The 26,912-nt window shown below is 47.3% G+C and overlaps 6 protein-coding genes and 1 non-coding gene across 7 annotated transcripts; 3 read left to right on the top strand and 4 right to left on the bottom strand.

Annotated features, from left to right (window-relative positions):
- Positions 1-131: 131 nt before the first annotated feature.
- On the top strand, positions 132-857 carry BJ212DRAFT_1511826 (uncharacterized protein). The gene has a single exon (XM_041341649.1). It carries the CDS (start codon positions 392-394, stop codon positions 722-724), a length of 333 nt encoding a protein of 110 aa, XP_041199496.1. The 5' UTR covers positions 132-391; the 3' UTR covers positions 725-857.
- Positions 858-1,200: 343 nt separating this feature from the next.
- BJ212DRAFT_t17 lies at positions 1,201-1,273 on the bottom strand. Its single transcript has one exon. It is a non-coding gene; the product is annotated as a tRNA-Thr (tRNA).
- Positions 1,274-1,357: 84 nt separating this feature from the next.
- Positions 1,358-2,391, bottom strand: BJ212DRAFT_1475572 (chalcone-flavanone isomerase-domain-containing protein; the record flags this gene model as incomplete). Its single annotated transcript, XM_041339249.1, has 5 exons — positions 1,358-1,408; positions 1,457-1,782; positions 1,868-1,913; positions 1,968-2,134; positions 2,187-2,391. The coding sequence occupies 5 exons, from the start codon at positions 2,389-2,391 to the stop codon at positions 1,358-1,360; spliced, it is 795 nt and encodes a 264-aa protein (XP_041199495.1).
- Positions 2,392-2,718: 327 nt separating this feature from the next.
- Positions 2,719-10,680, top strand: BJ212DRAFT_1475571 (uncharacterized protein; the record flags this gene model as incomplete). The annotated part of the gene is made up of 40 exons (XM_041339248.1): positions 2,719-3,044; positions 3,093-3,344; positions 3,398-3,515; positions 3,569-3,839; positions 3,893-3,915; positions 3,971-4,052; positions 4,104-4,303; positions 4,352-4,435; positions 4,486-4,818; positions 4,875-5,121; positions 5,170-5,568; positions 5,621-5,664; positions 5,723-5,897; positions 5,946-6,017; positions 6,070-6,248; positions 6,301-6,623; positions 6,671-6,856; positions 6,907-6,940; positions 6,989-7,103; positions 7,157-7,174; positions 7,221-7,279; positions 7,332-7,562; positions 7,613-7,654; positions 7,704-7,840; positions 7,902-8,063; positions 8,115-8,362; positions 8,416-8,535; positions 8,589-8,710; positions 8,765-8,843; positions 8,910-9,028; positions 9,082-9,203; positions 9,260-9,356; positions 9,407-9,428; positions 9,479-9,551; positions 9,601-9,754; positions 9,806-10,015; positions 10,069-10,231; positions 10,321-10,394; positions 10,452-10,460; positions 10,519-10,680. The coding sequence occupies 40 exons, from the start codon at positions 2,719-2,721 to the stop codon at positions 10,678-10,680; spliced, it is 5,886 nt and encodes a 1,961-aa protein (XP_041199494.1).
- Positions 10,681-13,324: 2,644 nt separating this feature from the next.
- BJ212DRAFT_1475570 (uncharacterized protein) lies at positions 13,325-16,060 on the top strand (the record flags this gene model as incomplete). The annotated part of the gene is made up of 5 exons (XM_041339247.1): positions 13,325-13,492; positions 13,544-15,094; positions 15,148-15,168; positions 15,217-15,675; positions 15,728-16,060. 5 exons carry the CDS (start codon positions 13,325-13,327, stop codon positions 16,058-16,060), a joined length of 2,532 nt encoding a protein of 843 aa, XP_041199493.1.
- Positions 16,061-18,517: 2,457 nt separating this feature from the next.
- Positions 18,518-20,463, bottom strand: BJ212DRAFT_1318889 (choline kinase cytoplasm). Its single transcript, XM_041334339.1, has 4 exons — positions 20,121-20,463; positions 19,284-20,016; positions 18,751-19,230; positions 18,518-18,688 (listed from the first exon to the last, which is right to left on the bottom strand). The coding sequence occupies exons 1-3, from the start codon at positions 20,312-20,314 to the stop codon at positions 18,808-18,810; spliced, it is 1,350 nt and encodes a 449-aa protein (XP_041199492.1). The 5' UTR covers positions 20,315-20,463; the 3' UTR covers positions 18,518-18,688; positions 18,751-18,807.
- A 3,693-nt stretch (positions 20,464-24,156) lies between these two features.
- On the bottom strand, positions 24,157-26,166 carry BJ212DRAFT_1260107 (major facilitator superfamily domain-containing protein; the record flags this gene model as incomplete). The annotated part of the gene is made up of 12 exons (XM_041330088.1): positions 24,157-24,327; positions 24,377-24,570; positions 24,622-24,802; positions 24,860-24,936; positions 24,992-25,120; positions 25,170-25,234; positions 25,286-25,415; positions 25,468-25,503; positions 25,553-25,739; positions 25,792-25,854; positions 25,915-26,061; positions 26,113-26,166. The coding sequence occupies 12 exons, from the start codon at positions 26,164-26,166 to the stop codon at positions 24,157-24,159; spliced, it is 1,434 nt and encodes a 477-aa protein (XP_041199491.1).
- Positions 26,167-26,912: the final 746 nt, after the last annotated feature.

Here is a 26,912-nt window from a genome sequence, read left to right as displayed (position 1 = left end):
TCTCCGACACCACTGGGGAGAGTGGATCCCTTGCTACACTCATGCTTGATTTTAGAGCTCGCCAAAGGGACGAGCCGTCATCCGCTGCATCTGGGCAAGCGAAGGCTTCTCTGGTCCAGACAATTGCTCGCTTGGAAAGGGAGGTGTCACCGCCCACAGTGCATGTATGTTTAGCATTCACAGACATCCTCAATTCAACCCAACTGTGAGACAAGAACTGCCATATCGATAGCGATACATCTGCACAACAATCTGCTATTACAACATCTTCTATATCGTGGTGGTTATATTGTCAGGACAGAAGGCGACGCATTCATGTGCGCATTCCAACAACCCTTGTCGCGGTATGGTCAAGCATTTTCAACTTCTTCACGCATCCTAGCCTCCAGAGATGCAAAATTGCGAAGAAGGCAAAGAGGTCTACGATGAAGACGGAAACCCTCTTCCACGCGGCCTTTCTGTCCCTATGGGCATCCACTCTGGAACTCCAGCATGCGAACTAGAACCTATCGCTCGCAGCATGGATGATCTCAGATCTATGGTCAGTCGATGCGCCCGTGTCAGTGCCAGTGCGTTGGCTGGACAAATCATGTGCAGTGCCGACGTTGTTCGCAAAATCAATGCAAGTTTATTGAATTCCGGTCCGGTCCCGAAATCTCAGCCAGCTCGGGCTATCAAAGAGATCCGGCAACTGCACACGTCCCTGTTGCTGAAATCAAATTGAAGGGACTGGAGGTTCCGGAGGTGGCTTCCCTTGTCTACCGTGCAGCCTTGCTAAGACGCCAGCGTTTGGTTGTATCTAGGGTGAATCTGTGCACGTCCCCGTCATTATCCACCCCCGGGTTATTATACCAATAGTACCCTGCACAAGTTGGTTGTGACCAAACTCCATCTGATGACGCGTGTCTGGGAAGATGAGCTTTGCGTCTTCATACTTACTAGACCTGTCCATTCCATAGCGCTTTGATAACAGTATTTGTGTCCTTTTGTCAGGAACGGGATTGTTTGTCGACAAGCGTCGTGACACCTTCAGCGCCCGGCAAACGAGTTTTGTATGAGCAAATGTTAAAAGATTGAGATTTTGAGACACAAAAGTGAAGATCTAAGTCAGAAATTTCTTTTGAAGGCGTGCTTGTCGCTGACAGCGTCCGTCACAGGTTTAAAAAAATTCAATCCCGACTTTTGTGCCCCTTACTGAATTTCCCATTAGCCGACTTGAACGACTGACCTCGTCATTACTAGTGACGCGCTCTACCAACTGAGCTAAACGGGATGCATTTTTGGGCTCATAGCAAGTGACCTTATTGTCATCATTTGCATTTGGTTTAAGGTATGGCCTAGTAATAAACTAGAGGTATTAAATACTACTTCCGAACGTTTGTACGTGCTCTATGACAGCTTTCTTCAACTGTGCAAGTTGTCAACCAGATCATGAAATACAGAGGAAGAAACTTACTGGAGGGCTAATTCCGTTACCTTCGAAATATGCCAAGACAAACTCCTCTGCTACCCAATCATTTTCCACCGAGCCCATATCTGTAAGTACCAGAGTACGTGGGCGAGACGGACTGCGCAATGGCGCGAGGAGTACTATGTCAAATGGTTTGCCCTTTGACATTGATGTAGTCGGGAAAAGCGATTTCAATGTCCTCAAGGAAGACTGGGCTGCAGGTTCCTCTTCTGGAGTGATTGTAGCACGTGTATGTGCAAGCTGCATGCGCGCAGTGAGGGCACGCATGAAGCCATCACGGAGATGTGAGTAGGATGTGCCGCGAGTGGGTACTGAGCAGAGTGAAGTTCAAAGCAATGACGACGTGTGCCCAATATACCAGGGACTTGCCTATTCGGATGGCGCAAGCGGTATTACGGATAATGTGCTCAATTTTTTGGTCGGGAGTTGCGGTCATGGGAATCTATTGAGTGTCTATCAGGAGTCAGGATACAAGAGGACAGAGGAGCAGTGTTACATTCAGGTTTGGATTGGCAAGGTCAGCATAAAAGCCAACAGAGTACACCTTTATGCCAAGGAATGACACGGTTCTCACTCCAACGCCAACCAGTGAGAACTGAGGCAAAGGGATCTTTGATGGTATACAAAGGGTCTTAGGGAAAGCAATTGATGTTGCGGGATCAACTATGCAAAGTTTTGAGTTCTTGGACAAGCCTAGTCAAGCGGAGAAACATACTCTCGAATTCGGAGTCGGGCAGAGATGACCCAGCATCAAGATGGATGGTTGTGCTTTGTACTGCATACGCAGCTGAAAAGATGGAAATAGCAGTACCCCATAGTAACGGTTTCACGAATGACCTAGACTGTTTGGAAGTTCGTGTTATACACGAACGAGACCAAGACGAGCTGAAAATTGCCAGTGGTCGTAAAAATTGAGACATGCTCAGAGAAGGACCGTCGGAAGAGCCACGTGGGAGTAATATTATCTGCGTAAGTGGGAGGCGTCAGGCGTTTACGGAGTAAAGTAATGTACTGCGTTCTCATCTGGGGGACGACGCAATCCTCCTAAACAAGTCAAATCCGCAGATAGACGACGCGTCAGCTGGAAATTCACTCCAATATAAAAACACGTACGTTCTCAATCAAATTCGGTTTCCTTCAGTACTTCCATCCTTCAGATATCGCCTCACCGCGGGAACTGACTTCATACTGTTATCATCTTTGAATTCTCCCATAACTGCTTTCTATCATAATCAGCGTCTCCCTTCATGTCACTTGATATCAATAGTCTCATTGCCGAGTTTGCAGAAGAGTTTTCTTCAGGTGGTATTTCCGTTGTCATGGATGAAGGAGATACGCCCGTGGATGTCCTCGAGTCACCCTCCGATGACATTGCCGCCGAACTCGTCTCTGATCGCTCTGCATATGAGAAACAAAAAGCTACTCTCCAAACATATCTTGATTCTCTCCCTTACGAGTGCGAGTCTATTGATGTCATGCAAGCCAAGCTTGAGTACATAGTCGGCAAGTTGATAGTCTGCGCTAAATCCAAGAATTGGTTGGTCCTCACCACCTGGGATGCAATCCTGCAATGGTATGTTATTGTTCTATACAATCCCAAATTACTCACCCCCGCTTCCAGCTGGCTGCAGATGCGTTATCCCATGACGACCTCCACCCGCGCCACATTGGTCCGCTTTTATTACGAATTATGCCTTCTGCCTGGCATAGAAGTGCGGGTCATCCGTAGCTGGGCAGATATGTTGTACCGCCTTTTAGGATCCAAGACAGTTAAGCGCAAACTTGAGGCCACTGACCTTCAACTCCCTTGGAAACCCCTATGGGATGTATTGTACAAAGAGCTGTTCCCCAAGAGCCGCCTTGCAGAATTTCAGTAAGTGTACCACAACTATGTTCATATGCCAGTGTTTAATGTAATGTCCACAGGGGAAATCGTAACTTAAATAATATATTGCTGTATGTCGCGGAGAGCTGTAAGCGCTACTTCCCTGCGACTGATATTCCCGATATGCTCGAGACGTTCCTACCTATCCTCACGCCTGATGTAAGTCCTAGATCTCTTGGGATTTATGGATCCCTCACGTTAATACTACTCAGACTACATTGACGATGATACCCGTTCTCACATCGTTCTTTCCGCCAACCCACACACATATCTACCTTCCTGTGATATTCAGGATTTGGGAAGCTTTCAATTCGCACATCATGGATGATAGGTTTCTCGAATTCGCTGGAATCCTCGCGGAGGAACATGTTGCTGGTCAGGAAGGACCTGCGGGAGAGGAAGGAGGTGCTGCATGGAAAGATGTCGGTATCTGGACACAAGAAGAATGGTTGATGCTTGTTAGTAAAGGAATCGAGTCGCTGTGTAAGTTTTTTTGGTACACTTGGTCAAGATCCGCTGACTTCCTGTTACAATAGATGTCCCTGTGGGCAATTCGAGCGTGAGTCATCTCTTTGTCTCTTTTCGCACAGCGATATCCAGCTAAATTCTAGCAGAATGTCGCTGCTACAGCTGTTCAGGCAGATGCTTCCGCAGCACGCCAAGGTTCCAAAGTCAAGAAAACAATCAGTAGGATCAGTCAGTGTCTTCAAATCTCCTGTGCCACATGAGCAATCCTAATTTCTGCAGGTTGCATGGCTAAACTATTTGTATACTCAATGGCCCTCGATGGTCCGATACGCGGAGATTCCGCATCTACTCCTGGGTCTCCCAATAGCCAGCCGATGGGATACTTGGCTGGTTCGAAGGCGCTTGACTCGTTAGACAAACTGATTACAAGTACAGAATCTTTCTTTCATCCATCAAACTCTGGTCACTGGACGTTCACGGTGCGTTTTGTGCTGAAATAGGTGGACTTCTGCTGATGTTCCCTCTAGCTCACGAATTTGCTGCAACGTCTTACTGTCGAGTTTGCCGACAGGTGGCTTGAAGAACAGCAGCCTTCGTGCAAAACTCCCGTGGTGCGTATGACACCGGAGCTCGTTGCAGTAAACTCACGTGCACGATTTAGGCACATCGTCTCACTCCTTCTCTTCGCCGAGCGTTCGTCGATGTTTTACGCACGCCTGCGTTCCTTGCCATGTTTTCCAAGGATTCCTTTTGTATTAGCATGGCACAGAGTGCACTGCGCACTATGGCATTGCTTGAGCCAACGCTCATCATGCCTGAGCTCCTCGAGCGTGCCTACGGTGGTCTGGAAGTGGTCAATGAGACTCACCGCACCACTGCAGTGTTGAAGATGCTGTCAGGCATTTCACTTCCGCTTGTCTCAGAGATGATATGGAGGCCGGGACAAAAGCACCTACTTCCTCTTCTCGAACTTTGCCTTCCTGGTATTGATCTGGTAAGATACTCTACACCCTCATAGCGTGCGCTTGTTACTCATCACCCAATGTTTAGAACGACCCCAATAAGACCATTTGTGCTACTTTATTCATCGTCAGCGCCATGCAGCATGTGAAAGTTGGAGATCTCTCTATGCACCACTCTGGTTTTGCTTTGTCTGGGGATGCGCCAGGAGAAGAACTCATGGAGCTTGATACCGAGGACACCCACATTCCTGAGGGTGTCGAAATGAGCCCATTTGTTTCACTGGGTAGGCAAGAAGAGAGGACTCTTGTCCGGGAGAGCACGGCAGGCTTCGCAGGTGTGATCATTTCCTTTCAGTGAAAGAAAACTACTCATCCCTCAGTAGATTGGGTGACGTCCCTCTTTCGCAGAGTTCTAGCTTTATACGAGAATCTCCCTGAGGAAGGTGGGAAGAAGAAGACTACCGGCGGAAAATCGGAAGAGACCGTTCTGAAATCGATCAAGAGCATGCTTGACGTGGTCACCTTGCACCTCTCAGACCAACTATTCGATCTCGTGTTGAATCTCGTTTTCGAATACGCTGTGACAAATGCGAAGTCTAATGCCATCCGAGCGTTCGGGCAGCTCGTAGCATGCCTGGCACGCGCACAACCTCAAAAGACGTTGGATAAGTTTTTGCCGTCGTGTATCTCACGCATACAAGAAGAACTCAAATATGGAGCTTCGAGCGTTAGGACAACATCAACACACGATCTTGTTCCATCTGACACAACGCTGCACTGGAGTGAGTGGCTTAGCTTGTTCTTTGTCGGGCATCTAAACGATTGTCTTAACAGACATGTCAATATTGCGCGGGTGTCTTGCGTACGGCGCACATGCTGTGAGTGCGATCACATTTCGTGGCAGTTTTGAGTTCCCGAATGCGTTATCAATTCTAGCTCCTTAACCACAAGGAAGACATCATTAACCTCTTATCGTTACTGTTGAATAAGACGAAGAATGAGCGTGGGTACACAGGCACTGCCGCGATTGTCACCAGAGTGATGCATGCTTTGTCTGGTGTCTACCCATCTGACAATCGCTTCGTGAATGAAGACGTATGGAATCAGCCCGGTCGGTCACGTCGATATCGCTCCCCTTATGCTGCTGATTGTTGTTCAGAGTTTGGCGAGTCGCATAACACTCAATGGGGTCGACTGTACGAAGCGAAGGATGTGAAGGTGGAGTGGCACGGTGAGCATAATATCAACACGCCTGACGCAACTGCTGACCATGGGATGTCAAGTTCCAAGCACCGAGGAAGTACAATTCATTCTGGACATTTTGGATCGCGTAGCAGCTCCTGCGCTCGATAAGATAGAGACCTTGGCGCAGTCTACTCAGCATTGGGATGAAGTCGTGAGGAATGACTTCTGCAGGCAAGTTGCAACACAACGAAGACGGCACTCCATTAACTTTTTACAGGTACCTCTTGTTCGCGAGGTCCGTCTGGAGCGGCCTACCGTCATTCCTGAAGGAAGGACCGAAAGATATAGTACATCCATGCCTCGATCCAGAAACACAACTGGAAGGACTTCTTGTTGATCATCTTGATGTCAATGCTGGATTTATTCTCACTGATCCCAATGATCCTCGTTACCAACAAGCCTTGCAGCATCGCATCCGTTTTGGCAATGTCACGCACTTGGCCGCGATCGCCTTGCGCCAAATCCAAGGAGGTGAAGATCATTTGGATGCTGTCGTCGCCGTCGTGAAGGCCATCGACACTTACTTTTTGGATTACGGGATGAGTCGGGGAGACTTCATTACATTGCAAAAGAATTTTGCACAGTCGAGAGAGTGAGTTGTCCAAACGCGAAGTTTTTTCCTCGTCTGACGTAAACCAGGGTAAACCGAGTGTCGGCAAGGCAAAAAGAGAACTCACGAATTGCATGGGTGAAAAGAGCACAAGTCTATCATTGTGGCCGGCTCTACATCCACGCTTTGTATCGTCGAAGATCGTCCCTGGACGACACATTACTGAAGGAAGACCTTGCGGAGCTCTGTTTGTCACCATACACGCGAGTGCGACGGTGAATGCCTTGATAACATGATTCGTTCTTTGTCGTAACCAATTTTTCAGCCTCGCTCAGAATGTGCTGCACAGCGCATGTGGTGTGAGTACACATATATTCTGGTTTGACCTCATGGTGACCTCGGTTCAGTCCTATGTCCGCGCGACAAGATATATCTTGCCATCTATTTTCAACGCGCTATCGAAAGGCAATGATCCTGATAGGATCAAGGGCGCTTTGTACGTCCTTGGTAACAAAGGCACTGGTATGTGGTTTTACTACGTCTTTCAGCATGATCTGATTTGAGATCCGCAAAAGCCGCGCTGACCATGTCCGGTATGTCTCAGTAGTAGTAAGTATAATTGATTCTAATCCTGCGCAGAGCCACCGCTGCGACGGCAATACCTGGTTGCTTTGCTAGAATGCCAACACGAAGAGAAAGTGAGTGCAAGTTGCAATCTGTTGCTCTGAAACTCGTCTAATTTCACAATAGCCATCGATACAGAAGCTTGTCACCACTTTCTCCACGGAATGTTTGATACACCTCAGTGAAGAAGTCATAAGGACTTCTGCATACACAGCCCCTACTCCTGGGGTTGAAGCCTCTATTCGCACTCTTGAAGAAGAGTTCTCGCCTGCTGTCATTGATAGTCAATTAACCAAGGCAGCAGTGGAATGTGCTGCTAAGCGTGTACAGCGATGCTTGGAAGAAACCGACAAGACTGTGCGTAACACGCCGTCGATGCGTATGTTGATATTGATACTTTATGATAGGTCCGCTCTATTCTCGAGATTGCCTCTCGGCCTACTACACATGTACGTTATTTATCATTGTCATACAACAAATCTAAGCAAAGCTTTTTAGTGGAGATATGTACACATGGCCATGAAGTTTTTGATAGGCTTCCTCAGACGCGACGCAGTGGCTCCTCCGGAGTTGGTTCGCTTCTTCATGGAACAAACACTTAGCCCACAACCAGGAATAAGGGCTAGTGCTGAGCAGTGCGTGCTTTTCAGTCAAACATGCACCACACCGATTCATTTAATTATTGTTTCTTTACAGGGCAATCGTGAAGACCGCCGTTCTCATGAAGATACGAGCGTACGCTAAAACTGATGATGAGCTCTGGCTCTGCAAATGGCAGAGTCCCTTTGCGAGGACTATTTCTATCGACAACCCGCCTGCTTTCCTTGCGCAACTATACCAACCTGTTAATGAAGTCGAGTAAGTCGAGTAATTTGTCGTGCAGAATTTGTTGTTCATGCGCTCTATTAGCGGCTTTTACGTTGACCTGCTAGACACTGGTTTTTTGGCTTGGACAAAGACCATCAAATGCTATCCTGTGAATCTGAGTAACTCAGTATTATGGGATTCAGCGTCAAGACAGTGCTTGCAAGCTATGCACAGCTTTATTGGAGAAGGATATTTTACTCAGCTCGCAACATTGTGGAGCCAAGAGTCCAGCAAGGCATCCGGTTCACCGCATCTTCATGCAGAGAACGTGATTTTTATGATTACTCTAGGTCCTCATCGTTTCACTGTTCCATCCACGAACTCGTTGCTGACCCTGCTGCAGCGAAGCTGTTCAACGGCGAACATTTGCATCTAATTCTTCCAATTGTCGAGCCATTGATGAGCGATGCGGATAAGTTCAAGCAGGCGGCTGCAGCTGAGATATTGACTGGGCTGTTGCGCGGTATTTTTCCTATTCTGTACTGTTGTATTCACATCTGATATACTTCATCACAGGGTCCAAACACTGGCCCAGGCAAACACGAGAGGAACTTTGGTCTTGGCTCACCCCGCGCTTTGACGTGATTCTCACACAGGCGAAACCAGATACTGTTTCATATTGGACTTCGTTCCTAGAGGTATATCGTTCCGCAGTTGTATCGAAAAACATCACTCATTGGCTGCCGAAAAAGCATACCCTACTGAACCTCGACCCGCGTCGCTTCCAGCCTTTGGTCGATTGGATATTATCCCTCCATCTTGACTTCCAGGGTGACTCTGCGTTTTCCAGCAAGTTTTTTTCTTGTCATTTGCCCTGTAATGCTCATCGTCTTGCAGTGACAAAGGCTCTTAACATCATTGTTGTGTTTATTGATTCCGTTGGTGTCCGGTTCAATGGCGTATCTGAGAAATATGCATCGATTTTCTTTGACAACGCGGACTCCAACTATGCAGAGGTATTTGCTTGATACGGGGATGCCGCATCCGTGTCTCATATCTTTTGATACAGATAAGGACTTCGATAGCCAATGCCCTGTGCCTGATAGCCAAGTATCAATGGAGACCAGCATATCCCTCTGTGGATGCCCTCCTCGTGGCATGCGCAGAGAGTCCAGATCCACTCCGAATCAGGTATTTCCCCTCCGGTGATTCTTCTGATATGGCACTTAGTTTCCATTCCTTCTCAGACAAGGGTTTTTCTCTTATCATGTACAATCGATCATCGATAATCTGCCCAAATGGAAGGACGAACGGTTCCCTCCACCTAGAGTTTCACAGTCCCGGGTGGGTATTGACACATTTACCGGAATTCTCTTTCTTACGTTCATCTTCAGTATGACAAAGTCGGCTTGACCAGTAGGCTTCGCAATTTCTTCTCATCTGAAGTTCTAACTGAGACCCGACAGTGTTGCTCTGGCTATGGGTGTCTCTTTATAGCCCCGAAGCTTGCCTCGTTCGTCCTCATGCCATGGCCCTGCTGTGTGTGACCTGTTCATCTTACTGCATCGTTCCGCTAAAATATCTTTAGACCTGAACTCTTGAGCATGTCAGAATTAAGCGATAATCCGGAACTTCAAAAGTACAGCAGCGCTGTGCTTCGCGTGTTTTCCTCGGTTCATCTGCCGCCTTCGCTTACGCACGTCGTCTTGGAGAACCTGGTTTCGGCCATTCAGTCATCTGAGGTATATTCGTTTTACCTAAATTAATAAAGTATTTATCTGGAAATTTTCTAGTCATGGCGAATTCGGTTGCATGCATTGCCTGCCCTGGTCGTTTTCTTCTATCGGAACCTCTTAACGATTTCATCTGACGGTGTACTCAAAATCATGGATGTATTACTTGATTGTTTATCAGATGAGAACGTCGAAGTTCGAGAAATGTCGTCCAAGACCCTGTCTGGAGTTGTAAGATGCTCGCAGCGGCAGAACATAATTCCATTGAAGGTGTGCGATATAGCCTCCGTAAATATCCACTGATTAAGCTCCGTTTAATTCAGAACCGCTTCGTATCATTGGCGCGCAGCGTAAAGCTCCCCTCGCGTACACACCATGACTATGGAGAGTCACTTAGGAAGTTACATTCCGCTATCCTTGGCCTATGTGCCCTTGTTGAGAGTTTCCCGTACTCTGTCGAGCCCTGGATGCCGTCCCTCACAGAAGGTCAGTGGATGTTGTGAACTTGTTTGTCTGAAACTCATGTCCGCTCGCTATAACTCTCTTACTATTTTCGATCATCTTCGTCAATACAGTCCTGGCGAGACACGCAACAGATCCGCCGCCGATCTCGACGACGATTCGTCACTGTGCTTCTGAGTTCAAGAAAGTAAGACCCTTTCCAATTGTACACTGATCTGACCTCACGAACATTGTTTCTATCTAGACTCACCAGGTAAATTGCTTCCGTGATCAACGACAATCTTTGTTGCGCCTTACCATCGATTTTACAGGATACCTGGCACAAGGATCAACTAGCCTTTGACGAAGATCAATTACAGAGCCTCTCTACGATGCTTGTTGGTACTTCATATTGTGGGTTAATTGCGTCTGTTATTGGGGGGCTTTGGCTGATCAACGGCTATATCTACAGACGCCTAGATAATGCCTCATAGATTGGCATCGATCCGCGCCTCCGTCAGGACTGAGCATCAGCAGGACGTTCGTATTACATCGCCGTATCGACTATGTATAAATTAGGGCACATGCTTGATGTTCGATTTTAAGTATCGGGTCTTCTTCAAAGAATATTTATGTTATCGATGATTAATTCCGCCTATGCCTGCGACGGTTCGGCGTGTTCAGTATCGGCAGTGGGACCTCTACTTCAGCCTGGATGCTCCAGCCGAACAAGAACAAGGCTTTGTGTACTATTAGATGCTAGCATCGAAAGAAGAAAAAGTTCTAAGGCTTGTTGGCTCGCAATTCATCGGCTCGGAACCACATGATGGCTGGTATATGTAACTGGAGACAGCCCATCAGCGTGTGTGTTACACGTGTTCCGGTCATTTGAATTGGTACCTTGAAATATATGCCAAGTCGGCTGACGATACAATCAATGACCGAGCCTACTATAATCATTCAAGCCGTCAGAAAGGTCTAATTCTTGCCAGATCCTCGTGCTTTGTTCAGAGTTTGGTTCATATGACATTATCACGTTTGCATATTCCACAGCCCGTAAAACTTTGACCTGGGACTTCAAACTTAGAATTGTAGCATACGCGACGCGTAAATCATGCGGTCATAGGAAGGAGCAGTAGAAAGCGCGCTTCCCGTAACTTCTAGATATTAGCGGCATTATGTTCATATCGCGATGAAGTTATCCCCGAGTCAAGTCATGCATCGATGAAAACTGATTTGAAGAGATAAATTGATAATGATAATGGTTCGAGCTGACATATACTGTGCGCTTCGTGCGCACGTCTTCTGAGGCGTCACGGTGATTATCTAGCCGGATTATAGCGCCATCAGCGAGGTTCCGAGGCACGGTAGGAAGTGCGTCTGATGCATCGTTGTAAGTTCTTGTGACTTGTACCCCAGAGTTTGGAGCTAATACGCAAAAAGTTATCTGAACTGTGGGGTAGATTTATGCACATTCGATGGTCGGGTCTTAGGTTAGCCCCTAGTACTACGAGCAATGAACACTACGCCTGCCTTTTTGGTGCTAAAACTTCCGAAATCCAATCAAACAGCGATATCCAAGTCTTACTTTCTGACTCAAGTCCCCCGGATTTTGTTCGATAACTTGGCGTCGGAACGGTGGTTGCAAGTGCCATATATTAGAGCGATTAAAGTGGATTTAATGGAACACAAATAGCACCATATCAACTCACGTGAAGTGGCATGGTCAAGCTAACTGACTCGGACGCCGACACAAGAAATGGAAGTTTGAGCCCAATTCAAAGACGATAAGAACACCGATGGATAGTGGTGATACTGTGGATGGGCGCAAAGACGAGAAGCGTGGCGATCGCGGACGGTGCTTGCTTGCTTCGTACGACTATTCGGTGGGTGCTAAAGGCGGTACTTGGGATTATTTCACAGAGCGGCAAACCATGGAGGTGCTGCGGCTACATAGCATCATGGCACGGTCGTGGGACAGGATCAACACGTGTTGGATATAGTGTGTTACTTTGGGGTTAGTGCCCTTGATAGTATTTTACGAATGTTTGATTTCTAGAAGGTGTTCTGAGTAATGTGTTTGCTTCAATAGAGTCTTGTCGTCGTAGCAAACGATCTGCAGCTTGACGCTATTGATTTTCGGGTCATCAATTGCGATGCACGTGTATCCAAATTAAATTTGAAATTGGAGTCAACGAAAGTAGCATGCAAAGACACGGCCTCAAGGTAACACGAGCCTATAGTTGAGGAATGATTTGGCGCCTTATGAGGAGCAGCGAGGAGCACAGTGGATGGGATTGTTGAAGGGCTTGGTGTAGCTGCAGTACGGCGTTGTCATATTTGGGCCGATAGTTACGACATCAACAATGTAAACCAGTGCGAGCGAAGTGAATTATAGGCTAGGCCCTTGGTCTAGGTGTTCGGTTCCATCTTTTTTGTTTTGACCACGACCATCCACGATCCAGGTTCTTATTTTTTCTATTCTCTACGAAGACTTACCGCTACTAATTGAAAGTTTACTTCAACAGTATCTAATAGTTCTTATTTTTGAGACGAGGGAGCGCCTAGTCATCTCCAAACCTCATTGCACAGGGCTCATTATAATTATTGGCAATCGCCGCCGCAAGAAGGGCACGTTGCGATCAAAACCCCTTCGCAAGGTCAGTCAGGGCTCCTCCCCTTTGCCTCATTTCATTACCATAACCTCCAAGAAGATCTAAAACCCTCGACCTCCACCCACTTTGCCTCTTCAAACTCTTGACCTGGGTCCTGATCTTCAACACGCGACCCTGGTCCTCACGACCTCCTCACGCCTCGTTTTAGTTCATCTCACTTTTTATACCTATCTTGTGCTTTCTCTTTAGATCTTTACTGCTTGTCTTCTTGCATTCTATCCAGCAAAACGTCGACGGCGGTCTCTATCTATCAACTCACTTAGCAAATCGTGCTCTCAACATCGCATCACCTATATCCTATACACCATCGCATCTTTGATTATTCTCTCATACCGCAACGCACGACAAATTTTTATCCAGCAATCATCGGTCGCTCATCAGCTTGTTAATTAACTGGTGAGTCAATTTCTTTGCAGCGTGTTCTTGCTTCGCTGACAATTCCCATTATTTAAATCAGATTTAAATGCAAAAGGTGGTCACCGCTACTACTGCACCCACACACAATTTGTACTTTGCACGCGAATCAGGCTCAAGAAAACCCATTTCAGCTCGAGCACAATCAACGGGTGCACCTGGTTGGTCCCAAATTCCCCTTGAACATCACAACTTGAACCCAGACTTCACAGTCGAGGTAAGCCATGCGCCATCTCTCTCTAGACAGCCTTCTTATGCATTCTCGTAGACTTGGAACGTTCCATCTGCGCAAGATTCACCACCATCTCTTTCATCCTACATCCCCCGTCCAGCTTCGATTCAAAAACCTTTAGCAATGCCTGTTCGTACGAACCTCGTAGACATGTCAAAAACCGAAACCTCTGGCCATCCGTCTGAGCGTGTCCCAAACAACGCTCAACGATGGCGGCTCAATGGTTCGGGCCAGCTTGTCGATCCAGACGCATCGCTCGACTGGGATCTTGCCCAGGATATTGCTAGGCTGAAGCTCGGCGCTGTAGGCGACCTTGGGGACGACATACAGGGTCGACTGGGGACTTCTCCTCAGTCCAAGCTAGGGGCTGCGAATGTAGCTCCATTCAACGATGCAAGTCCGCTGGAAACGGCTTCTGACGTCAGTCTCGACTCCTCCCCCAACACCTCTGATCATCAAATTTCGCCGTCCCATTCTCGCGTGTCGTCCACTGATACACTGGAATCCCACGAATCTGCCATTTCTTCGGCTAGTCATACCATGCGTGGGCAGCCCCAGCTGAAGATAGCAACTGGGAATGAGGGGAAGGAGCGCCCTCACTCCTTCAGCGGTGGACTATCAACTGCTGATTTGCGTCGCCTAAAGCAAGCAGGAGAGGAGCATGTACATTCCTTGCCTGCTCACCCTTGGTCGTCTGCTACTTACCGGGACCGCGTCGGTAGTGGAGAAAAGCCTTTTTCGCCTGAGCAGCCCCAGTACCCATCGCTGACCAATGCATCATTTGGTCGCGGACAGCAGCAATTTGACTACCGTTCCGCACAAGGTAATGGGGACTTGCAGGGGGATTATGGCCCTCAGCGTAGCTATTTCCCCCAACCTTCTGCTCCCAGTGCCGCGGCACCCCAGCACTTTCTTCAAGGTCGGCCGGCGAACGGGGTTCAATCTACCTATCGCCAGCCTCAGCGAGGTTACCCCCCACAACCGTTGGTCCCAAGCCCAACAGGACTTGCTTATGGTCCAGCACACGTTCCTCACTTGTCGCTCGGTAACACTCAACAACTCTATGACATGGTTCTCCCTACTGGAGACAGCCATCACCCAGCCGTTACTCGTGTACAGCAACAACACAACGTTTTCCGTGGTGCTCATCAGCATTCCGCCTCAGACCCTTCCGCTCTGCGAGATGCTGCTACATTAGCGCTCCTCAGCAACCAAGCAGTTTTCGCACAGGCGACTCATGGAATGTATCCTCCCATCCACCCTGGCCTCTACAATCAATTTTATGGCACTCCAGAATCATACCCCTCGGATCTGGCTGTTGCAGCCATGGCTAGCCGTCTGCAAACCCATTTCACTAGTCCGTATGGAGTGTTGCCAGCTCAAGGCCTGGGAGGAGACCACTCCAATCCAGGATCTGAGAGTCCTCTGCAAAACACTGGTGGACCGAGTGCTAACAACCGCAAGCTCGGCTTGTACAAGACCGAGTTATGCAGGTCATGGGAAGAGAAGGGCTCGTGTCGGTACGGAGCGAAGTGCCAGTTTGCCCATGGAGAAGATGAACTTCGGAATGTTGCTCGTCACCCCAAGGTAAGCACTCATTGATGCCTGCAATACTGAGTATTGACATAATCGCATCTCAGTACAAAACAGAAATCTGCAGGGTAGATTTTCTTTTTGTTTTTTGTTTTTTTTCTGATGACGGTGAATAGACATTCTGGGTGTCAGGCGCATGTCCATACGGAAAACGCTGTTGCTTCATCCATACCGAGCTGCCAGTCTCTGGCATCGCACCGGGAGCCGAAGGTGTTCCTCCGCCTTCGGCTACCGCAAGCAATCGTGAGCGCTCGAATAGCGACCCCAACGAATCATCGATATCTCTTCTTCAGCGCATCCAGCGTAAGGGTGATGCAACACCGGTGGATGCATCCCCGCCTTCGGGTAATTTCTTTAATTCTCGACCTCCCACCGGCTCGCTTCGCGTCGACACGTCTGCTCTCAATAATATTACGAAGCAGAACAAGTCGGCATACCCTACCTTTGCCAGCAATGCCTTGATGCTTTCAAGTTCCGAGCAGACACCTGTGAAGTCTCCAGTTGTTCCTCTGACAGCAGGTCCTGATTTGGGGCGGCACAATAATGCACGCCTGGATATTGTAGGATACAGTCAGGTGAGTATGTTGCGGCTGTGCGAAACGTGTCCTGATCCAAGAACACTATTAGCAACGTCTTAACAGGACGAGCGTCACGACGCCCAATGCTAGACACTCTTTCAATGGAACGGATGTAGATCTCGATTTCTCCTCGCCGTCCACACCTTCTGCTGTAACCCCCACAACGTCCTTCGCACTCTCGCAAGCCGATAGGGTATCGAACAATAACGCTGTTCCACGTGCGCACGTTAGATCTGGGAGTGCTGGAAACTGGGGCAGTGTTACTCGTAGTAGCAACCTAGCTGGTGTGCCTTCATACCCACAGGCCTCCGGAGCCGGGGAATCTAATTCTCCGTGGGCATTGGCAGGTGACATTACCAGGCTGGGAGAAAACTGGATGTAATGCATCAGCTGTCGTGTTCGAGAACTTCGCCGCTTGGTCGGACGCTCTTTTGTGATGTTTGTCTTCACCCTACCTCTCGTAGTCATGGTGGAGTTTACGAGACATTTCCTCATCTTCTACCTTACTTTGTACAAAAGGCTTTTGTATACTTCATCTTACGTCTTGTTTTCATGTGCCCCTTGTCACGCTTCTGATGATGATATTTTCATGACTATCTCCGTGCGAACGTACACCCTCTCCATCTCCTCTCCTCATCAAATCTGCCTTTGGCTTCTCTTGCAGCGCATCGCAATCGTCGATTGGTGAACTCTCTTGTCGTCTGAAAGAATTACGTGCTGAGCTAGAAGTCGTCTTGCGCATGAACTAGAAGTCACCTTGTCCACCAAATGGCAAAGACAAGCCCGAAGGCATTTACACATTGATGATAAGCCCATCAGCTAATCCCGTCGCGATCGGGCCGCATATCAGGCAGGGCATACCCAACAATTGCAAAACCTGAACCTTCCAACTCAGAACATTGTAGTCAATTCAAATCTACCAAGCTTCCCCTACAGCACTCTGCAGTACTTTCCTTATTACTTCAAAGTTGCCAAGTCGTTACGAAGATACTCGTTTGGATGACCCGGTAACGTCAGTAGCTTCTTATCGGAATCGTGTACATAGCAGACTCGTCATATTTTTCTAACTTCTCTCGACCGATTCACGGTGTTCTCGTGATCGTACCGTAGTACGTAACGTACACACTCAAAGGTGTCTCGATATTTCAATTAATTCTAGTAGAACGTTCAAAGTTGGGCGCACACGCCCACCGCCCCCTCGCTCATGTACCCCTACTAAAAACGGTAACCTTGGATAATCGTCGGACTTTGGACTAAACCTTGCGGATCGCAGTGCCGAACAGTGAATTGTCTGCTAAACCTTTCCTAACATCCCCCCAGTTGCAACCAAAGAGTGATTTGTTAGTGCACATGTTGCAAGTACTTGAATTATTTTGATCAATTCAAAATCAAAATTTCAGGTATTTTGAGTAAACACATGGTAGATGATATATGGAAAAAACACACAACTTCCTACATATATACTGCGCGAAAGGGGTCAAAAGGGTTTAGCAAAAGGTTTAGGACTACTGAAGTTGAGGCAAGGTTTAGGTTTTACTAGTACTGTAGCAAATAATTCTTATTACTACTGTTCGGCGCTGCGCGCCACAAGGTTTAGTTCAAAGTCCGACAATTATCTAAGGTCACCATATTTAGTAGTAATAGGGGTGCCGGTGCATGGGCCAAGGGGTCATGGGCGTGGGCAGTGGGCGTGTGCGCCCAACTTTGAACGGCACTCTCTGTAAATATGTAGGCTGGGGTTGGCTTGGTGATTGTAGTCGACTTCAAGCTTAAGGACGTGTGGCGTCAACATCTCTTCACAGGTCACAAACGCCGAGCCACGCAATGTGAAAAGTACATTGCATCGATGCTAGTGGCCTAAAGCTCTAGCTACTTGCTATCCAGATTTTGAAGAGTGTTACTTTGGTACAGCCCAATCTGACGAGGGTAATGTATACTCGAGGCCCGGACAATCTACACTAATGATGGTTTGTGTTGCAGAGAAATCAACACATTTCGCTGTCATTCAAGACGATCTAGTATGTGAACTTCCTTCGTGCTCTGGATCACCGCATATTGAAGATCCATTCGACCTCAGTACGCTCTCATCCCTATTTGCGTGCTTCTGAGTGGGTCGTAGCCGCATCCATTCCTGACCTTCAATTCCTGTCAGACGCCTAGGTCGTGCATACCGTCAATTCTCTTGGCACTTTGTGGTAGCTTGGCTGCCACCTGCACCCCCTCGATAACGTCTACCCGGATCCTAATTACTGGTTGTCTTCCTATTGATCTATCTGAGAGAGACCACCCTACTAAATCACCAGCATGAGGACAGGGTCACAGGACACATAATATCATTCTATTCTGGAATGTTGACACGCACCTAGCGTTTCAGTCAAATGACAGCCGTGAACTGGTCTGTCTTTCAACAATTCATCTGTTACACCTTTACATAAATGCCAAACAACAGCACGCATCCTCGATCCATCCCTCAAAAGGCATGCACGAAATTTCAACGTCGAAATGTGGATAACCCAGATGCTCTGAGGTGAGCCCAGTGAACGTTCCACCATCATATCGTCTGACGACCCTGTTCAGAATCAGCGATTGAGCATGATAACTAAAATTACACAGAAGATCTCCAAAAGCAAACGATTAAACCTTGGTGAACAGGATTTCCACCGACGCGATATCGTAAACCCGGCAACGCAACAATACCAGTGACACTCGCATCGTATTTTCAAGCCGGTTGTAAGTCTTATGGAATGTCTTCAACAAAATCAGGTCATTTTTACGGTGAATAGAAAGCTCCCTCGAAGGTTGACAGGATCTCAAACTTTACATCAAATCTACATTGCCAGAATACACAAATTAATGTCAGGGGCTCTCAGACTTCCAGAGGGCTCTTAAAAATAAATAATCCGAGGGCCTACAGCGGTCCTTGAATGGATGTGCGAGGATGTTGTACAAAACACGACCTCGAGGAGCGTGCGTAAACATCGCCGCAGCACATGGTAGGCTTCTACAACACCTGAGCGTTTGAATGGAGACTTGATTAGCGCTCAACAAGGGTATCGTGCATGGGCCACGTACAAAAAATTGCAGGTTCTATGGTAGTCGGGATAGAGGTGCGAACGAGGAACTAAAGCCCTACCGAACACCAAGTTCAGATAGCTCTCTGATGAACCCTTCCATACGACATGTCGCATAAGCTAAGTAGTCAAACTCTGGTTCCAATTCTCCTCTTTCCAGGCTGTCCTGCGCTTGTACGATACCCCATACAGTCCACATCCCGTGTGAGGCAGGACTCCAAATACGCACTTGACGTTCCAACTGGGAAACTTCTACTTCTGAGCGCAACGTTGGAACCGAGGAAGCGCATGTGGCAGTGGGACGCGAGTGTGCAAGATACGCCCGATAGAAATTTTGACGTTCTTCCATTGTCGGATACCGGTTTGGATCCAGAAAATGCGGTGTTGATGAATGATAGTCAGCTGTCCACTCGTGGAAGTGATTAGCAATTTCGAACGCAACTGGATTAGGCGATGCGTATTCAAAATCAACCACAACAATCTATGCCATAAGTTTGGTAAGGTCCTCTGTACCCCAGAATAACTATTGCTCACCTGGTGGTGTTCGGGAGCATCCTGACGAAGTGGGCTAGTTAACCTCAGTATGTTGCCATACTGCGTATCATTGTGCGCGAAAACACGTCGGCTTGCCCCCTCTACCTTCTCAACGTGAGAGACCCAGCGTAAGTAACGCATCCAAAGTTCATAGAAGCGGTCGATGTTAAGTGTTTGACGAGTGGCCTCAGATATACAGTGGAGACCCAAAACCTTTCGTGCAGCTGGCATCCACGCTTTAACATTTTTCTTGACCCCGATCTCCCAACTCTTCCCTTCAAGAGCACTGACGGTGAGTGGACCTTCTACAACACTAATCTCCACAGAATGGAGTTCAGCCATACGCGAAGCTATCCATTGGCTAGTCTTCCTGTCACGAAGGTCTGATGAAACTAGCGTGACAGACTCGAAGTACTCTTCAATACGACCGTTTGTAAATGTACCATATACACGAGGACCAAAATGGCATCGAGATGAGAGAATGTGAAGCATGCGCAACTCGTGAGAACGAGAGACGAGAGAGCTGGATGATGGGCCATAGATGCGCAACAAGAGTGTAGGAACAAGAGCAATGGTAGGGCAAGAGACAAAAAAGATGGTATTGGTAAGAGCACCAGAGACCTTGCGGATGGAGAGTGACTCGGGGGTTACCTGCGTCTTGTGCCAACCAGGGACCCGCAGAGCCACCAAAATAGCAAGAAGGTCTCTTGCAAAGTCGACCGACTTGTAAGATCTATATGAAAAGATGGAATGTAAGCTCAATATGCAATTTGAATAAGAAACCCTGCCAAAAGAATAATGAAGAAGCGCGCAGAAAAAAAAGGACAAATAGTATACCTTGCATGTAATTTGGCCTTAACGTTTGTTAAACCATCGACAAACTCAACATCAATAGTGACCTTTGGTTGAGATAAGGATACGGATTTCGAAGGACTGAGCACTAAACTGCGCAAAGACGAGGATGACCGTATACCAGTGAGTGGAGGAGAAACGGCAGCACTGTCTGCAATCATGTCAGTTGCCTCACACATAGTGTACTAGGATTGCTTGACCGTCCGTCTAGGTTGAGAGAAATGGTACCGGTAGGCGCAAGGGGGACTCAGTGCTCGACGGGCACAAGCCTTGGCTGCGAGCACACGACCATAACACGGAACTAATGGCAATCGCCGCCACTCCTTGACAAAAAAGGAAATCGATATAACACGTGTCCTAGACTTCCTGGGTACCGACTCAGACAAGGCGGCCGATGCACCTGCGCCCTTTTCCCTTGCAGGCTTATTCAAGCAGCATTCATTCGTACACAGTTTTATCGTGTAGAAACATTCGAACTTGTACAATTACGAACATTCTTGATCACAAGACAATGTACCCCGCATTCTTGAACCACCTATATGCCTTCTCTGCTGTAACATGACTTGTTTGCTTCGAAAAGGGTCTCAACCGGATCTTCGGGTTGGTGCAATTGATGACCATGACGTCGAAGATAAGCTTTGACTATCAACCATGATGCATGATGGATCAGATGCGGAGATAACGTAGGTCTTTTTGTAGCTTACAGGCACTTAAAATACTGAATGGCTCCTCGATTGGTGTCAAATCAGGCGAGTACAGAGACAGGTAGAGTATCAGACGACCTATCCAATGTTAATTTTATGAAGGGAGAAACAGTCACAAAAACGAACCGGCACTCTCAAGGTCAACAAGGTCATCGTTATGACGGATCCTGTAATTATCATGGAACGCTCTCCAGGGAAGGGATTCATATGGGGAAGCTAGAAAAAAATCACGTGCCTGACTCAGCTCAACAGACACAGAAAAGAGACATAGTTATCGCATCTTCGGCGATGAAATCGTAGAATTACTGTAATCAGAGGAGCCCTGGACCACCTAATCTTGCATGGTTATAGCGGCACACAAAGAGTACCAATCACCTCGAACAAAGACATACGTGAGTTGTGCGCGATGTCACCTCGGTGCCTATCCATAGTGCCGTGCGTATGACCGGTTGTTTTTGCTGGTTTCGTCAATGACGACGAATTCTGAGCCATGTCCGATGGAATAGTTGCGAAGATTCGCTCTGAATTCCTCTCCTTGGGCCTCATCAGGTTCGGAAGTAAGTTTTTGATATTGCGTGTGAGACCAGTTTCTTTGAGATTGCGCAATAGGGTTGAACTTCGCGGAAGTACCGACAGTGATATCGTGCCCGACTGCAGGTAATGTAGAGACCTCGTCAAGAAAGAAATCGGAATTTGCAGTAAATATATCTTCAACAGCGATCAACAGTGCACGTGTGGTTGTTTGAGTACGGCCGGTGAGTGGAGATGGAGGCCTCGTGGCAGTATGCCAGTATCGAACTCATCAAATATTCGTCACCAGCGGACGCAGCGCCTCCCACTAATACCAAGTACTTCACATATATCGTCCAGCTCCCATCCATTATCCCAGAGTCGAATGGCGCATTCCTTGAGATCATTTCTAATTCTTTGGTTGACCATAGTGTTTAGATGTTAGAGAAAGTCAAATTCAGAGTCTCCTGGTGTTGTGAACGACGTCTGAATGGCACATAAAAACTGTCCTGGATCAGGCTTTCCCCCGCAGATTTTTTGCAGAGGTAATCGAGGGTGGCCCTGCGACTGTTGATAGAAAGTCGATTTGGAAGTGAGTAGCACTGGTAGAGCTCGAGGATTAAATGCCGGACATATGATCAACCCGTGATCATGTAGCACACAATTTCCTTTTTGGTCAAGCGATTTGCCACATGACTTGGTTTCGTGTCTATGGTCGGACCCCAAACTCCTTCGGACATTAATAACTAGCACATTTATTTAATTATGAAAATGAAAATTTACAATACCCCACAAATTCAACAAGTACGTAGCGCTTATGTAAACACGCCGGCTTACCTGAGTTCCCATAATCAGTACACATACTGTCGCTGATGCTGAAAGCTAAGCTTTCAGTATTTCACCTTTTGGTGTAACGGTTATGCGGGCGGCAGTCTGACCATGTTACAGCTTACCTGGATCACGGGTTGACAACGTTGATTATTAGCAGGCGACTTTGCTACCTTGCTCCGGACATCAGACATGTCAACTTTTGTTCTTTACTGATCTTTAGCGAAATTCGAATCAAGTGACCATAATACTTTGATGATGCTTCGACTTGAAGCCTGCAAGGCAAGGCTCCCACCCAGATCCAAGACATCAATTCGAATGTCCAGCGTGCTACTCACTTCCACATCGACTTTCTATCAACAGTTGCGGGGCCACCCTCGATCGCCTCTGCAAACAAATCCGCGGGGGGAAGGCCGGTCCAGGCCCATCATGATGGCGCTGAGCACACGAACACCGTATATCATACGATACCCCTATAATCGCATCCTGCATCGCGGCCTGGAGGCAACACGGTATCATGTTCAAATAAACCAATTTAACGTCTTGGTTTTGCATTATGTATGCGACCTGGTTCTGAGTATCATATATAGCGATAAATATCATGGACTTGACGAGGAATAAAATGTATGTATCTGAATTATTTGCATTGTTTTTTTGCCTGCACGCTCAATTTCCCGAGGAAGACCCTGGAGGCTGTGGGCATTAATGCTCTTTTGTGTGAATCGACTTTCAAGGTTGGTTGGTTGTGCTTTATTTGTTGAAGCAAGAGGCTCTGATTTCTTTAGTGAACAAGTTATGCATGCCGTCATTCCGCGGGTTAATACTGTCGAGGAAGCGTTTCATTGCTCAGCGCATCGACATGAAATCAAATCAACTAACACTGTATCACTGTGTCGGCAACGGCCTGAAACGCACTGATGCCCTTTCCCTTTCACATCAAGAGACGACCCTGCATTGTTTGCGCGAACAAGGCCCATTTCTTCTGGGAGCCAACGTTCGTATCAACACCCTATCGATTAAGCTCTGACCATATGAGTACAGTTAGGCAGTCCACAACTCCGTTCTGAGATGTATGAATTACGCCCCAACATATCATGTGTCGTAAATATTGTCGAGGTCCGTTAATTAGGACTCGCATCCCTGTGGCCGCGGGTTTTACGCGCAGCCAACGTATCGCAGTTAGACATGTGTTTAGTAAGCCACGAGGTACACTGATGTCTTCCGCACGACCACTATATCTCGTCTATATCTTGTTGTAGACGAGAGAAGTTGCCGACATAATCGTTCAGATCTCACTGAGAGTTCGGACGTTCTTGCAACTTTTGTATATTCCATTTCCAAGCTGTAAAATGTTCCCGTTTGAATTCTTTTTCCAGATCGAGTGCTGCTCGTGCCAGCTCGCCTGAACAACTCATCGGGGAATAGCAAATCGTGTGCATGCCACATGTCCCTTTGCTAAACGGTGGCTCTGCATTAAAAGGTTATGAAGATATCACCTCAGACCTGATTTTGACTACGTATGAGCCTATCTGCAGCATGATATGTTTGCATGTCATAAAAGTGTTCAAATACATCTGATCTACTATGTCGCATAAACCCCTGGTAAACCCGCTAGATGTGGATATTAAAGATGTACGCTACTGACCCCCGAGTGTCCTTACGCATATGTGCAAGTTCGTCTAGCATATCTCTATGTACAATAAGAATAGGGGTTTTGATCCTCTAAACTTCATTAGGCGGCTGCGGTGAGCCAATACATGACTCTTGGTGTAAAGCTTTTTCCTGGATGGCGTCATGATGGTCCGTTGTCTCTACCGAAAAGCACTTCATAAACAGCGAGATCTGATTATGCAGATTGATTAAGTCATAGCGTCAGTTAGAGGAGATCACATACCACCATAGCCAGACCTAGCAGAGGGGCGGAAACGATCCAGATGCTCTATGATATCATTAGTCGAGAATGAGTGGAGCTGGATGACCTAGAAGCCCACCTGAATGGCCAGAGCCACAGCACCCAAGACCTCATTTCTCAACGAGAGCGGCTCGATAAGACTCAGTAATCTCCAATTGATGGAAGATGATCCCTGAATTTGGTAACCGATGGGTAAAGCGTGAGATAATCGTCTATCAAAGACCATCCCAGCAACCGCCTTGAAGGTGTTTAAGTTAATGACGCACAAACGAGGTGGATGGACTTACTAGGCCAATGGTAGCTCCTGTAAATCTTACCAGGAAGAATGCACTAGTCCCTGTAGCGAGCTCTGAAGGATGCAATGCCTTCACAAAAACCTGATAAGGGGCGTGGAAGAGGAACCCGATTCCGATACCGGCGATAAGGGGGAAACAAATTTGCGCAAAGTGCGAGGAGGCATCCTTGAGTGTTATGAGAAGACCTGTTACACAACCTCAGTAACCACCCTCAATACATGTATGTCTGATCTCACTGAAACCTAAGGTAGAGATCAGTAGTCCACTGACGATCATCCAGTTTTGTCCGCTGGTGTTGTTTTTACGCTTCTGGAAGAATGCAATAAACCAGGCGGCTGGCATCGAAGCCAATGATGATCCGAGTGAATATGGCAGCATCTGAATACCAGCTTGCAGTGGGGTCATACCATTCACAGCCTATGCGAATCATGAAGTCAGAATTAGATCCACCTACAAGGCACGGAACGACCTTACTTGGAAGTAGAGTGCGAGGTAAAATGTGCCTGAAGTGAATGCGAAGTTGTGAAGGAATGTGACAGTTAGAATGATCACTAGATGATTCATTTGAGATGTCGAAAAGCCTTCCACGCGAAGCAAGCTTCTTACCAACAGTGAGACTTTTGAATATGGCAGGCGGGAACAATGCCTCGCGCGTGGTGTGCACTTCATAGAAGCCACCGCAGGCTAGTATCACAGGGCCAAGAGTAACCAGCAGGAGCGTTGATGGCGATTTCCCTGCATGATGGTAAGTAAAATGTTTGCGTTGAATATTGATAGGACTTACATCCATTACTCATAGCCGTGCTGAAACCAATAACCAAACAGCTGGTACCCAGCATGAAGAGAAGACTGTATAATGTGATGTGAGGATGGCATAATAAAGCAAAAACCATGTCGTACAGTCCGAAAAAATCGAACTTTTCAGTGAAATTTTTCCATGACGCGTGCTTAGCGTGTCCCAGTGTAACATCTCGCAATGACACTGAAAGCAGCAAGAATGCGAAAATGCATACAGGCAAATTCATGTAAACTAGTAACCCAGAATTTCAGATTGGAGCATAGAAAAGGGACGAACGACATACAAGCCCATCTCCAGCTGATTGTCGTGGAGAAGCCAGCTGCGGAGGTGAAATGAGATTTGGATCTAAGATTTGTTGTAGCACTTACTGCTGAATAATCCTCCGAGTATTGGGCCCGCGACCGCAGAACAGCTCCAAGTGATACTAAGAGCCTGAGACCATTTTGCTCTATTTTGTGGTTCCACGATTTCTGATGTGATAACCCAAACGGAACTGACAATACCACCGCCACCGAGACCGGCCAATCCGCGGAAAATTATCAGGGACATAATACTCTGGAGATAAAGATTAGAAGATCAAATGCCGAATGATACAAAGTCAAACAACCTTTGCAGCCCCGCACAGCAAGGACCCGAGGGCGAAAATCATTATGCTGACATACAAAACGTTCTAGTAATATAACGAGATGTAAATCCACTCAGCCTACTTCAAGTTTGAAAAAGAACACACCTTTCGCCCTACCAAATCGGATAGTCTTCCGTACAGGGGTTGGCCAGCCGTTTGTGTCAGCATGTACGCAACCCCAACCCAAGTATATTGGCTCTGGGAGGCCCCGAGTTCGCTAACGATTGTCGGTAGAGATGTTGACACAATGGTCTATATGTTTGCTTAATGCCCAGCACTCGGATTCAAGAGGGGGATACGCACAGAATCTGTTGTAGCAAGAAAAAGTGTCATCGCGGCCCTGAGGTTCGATCGCATCCTAATGAGCTAACAGCAATTCGAGCAGCGTGAAACATTACCCAATATGCACGGAAAGCAGTCGGGACACCGAATATTTCGGGGCTTTCTGGATCTCGTCACGAGAATCAAGGGAGGCACAATCACTGGCGTGTGCTTTGTCCGATGACGCAGATGCATCATCTGAGCAAGACGAGCATGAAGGAAGATGAGTAGGCATGGGATGAGCTGTGTTGTCTAAAGACATATGTAACTCGCAATAAGAGAGAGCACAGTAAGAAAGGCTGCTCGAGGTCTAACGTTCTCCTCGTCTTCGCTGCCATTTTATACAAGGACCCTTTGGTTTAGTGGTGGCTTCGATGAGATCTGGCATAACCAGACTTCGAAAAAAGAGCTTCTTTGGTTTTGGAACTATCCTCTTGTGGCCCTTTGACTTGCGGTCCGCAAACAGAGCGGTCAATGTGCGCTGGCATTAGGCTTTACCGATGATGATATTAAAATTGACCGCATTGTGAAGCCTTTGTAGTAAGAGTCCAGCCCGCAACAAAGAAGAGAAGAGCTCTTTGACAGCATGCATTACTGCAGTCGATAGGGTTGAATTTGGCAAAAGATGAACATTGCCCGGTGCGGGGGTTCAGTCAAGCACTGCACTTGAGCCGCTTCGATGCGCATGCGTTGATGGCATCTAAACTTCGGACACAGAACTCCAATGCAAGAAGATCAAGTCTGAGATCGCCGCGCACTAGGTTAATTCTCTTCAGTTTCGA

The sequence above is a fragment of the Suillus subaureus genome, assembly GCF_016647635.1.
Source record: "Suillus subaureus strain MN1 chromosome Unknown BJ212scaffold_2, whole genome shotgun sequence".
In the NCBI taxonomy this organism is placed as follows: domain Eukaryota; kingdom Fungi; phylum Basidiomycota; class Agaricomycetes; order Boletales; family Suillaceae; genus Suillus; species Suillus subaureus.
This window is presented reverse-complemented; position numbering and strand designations above follow the sequence as displayed.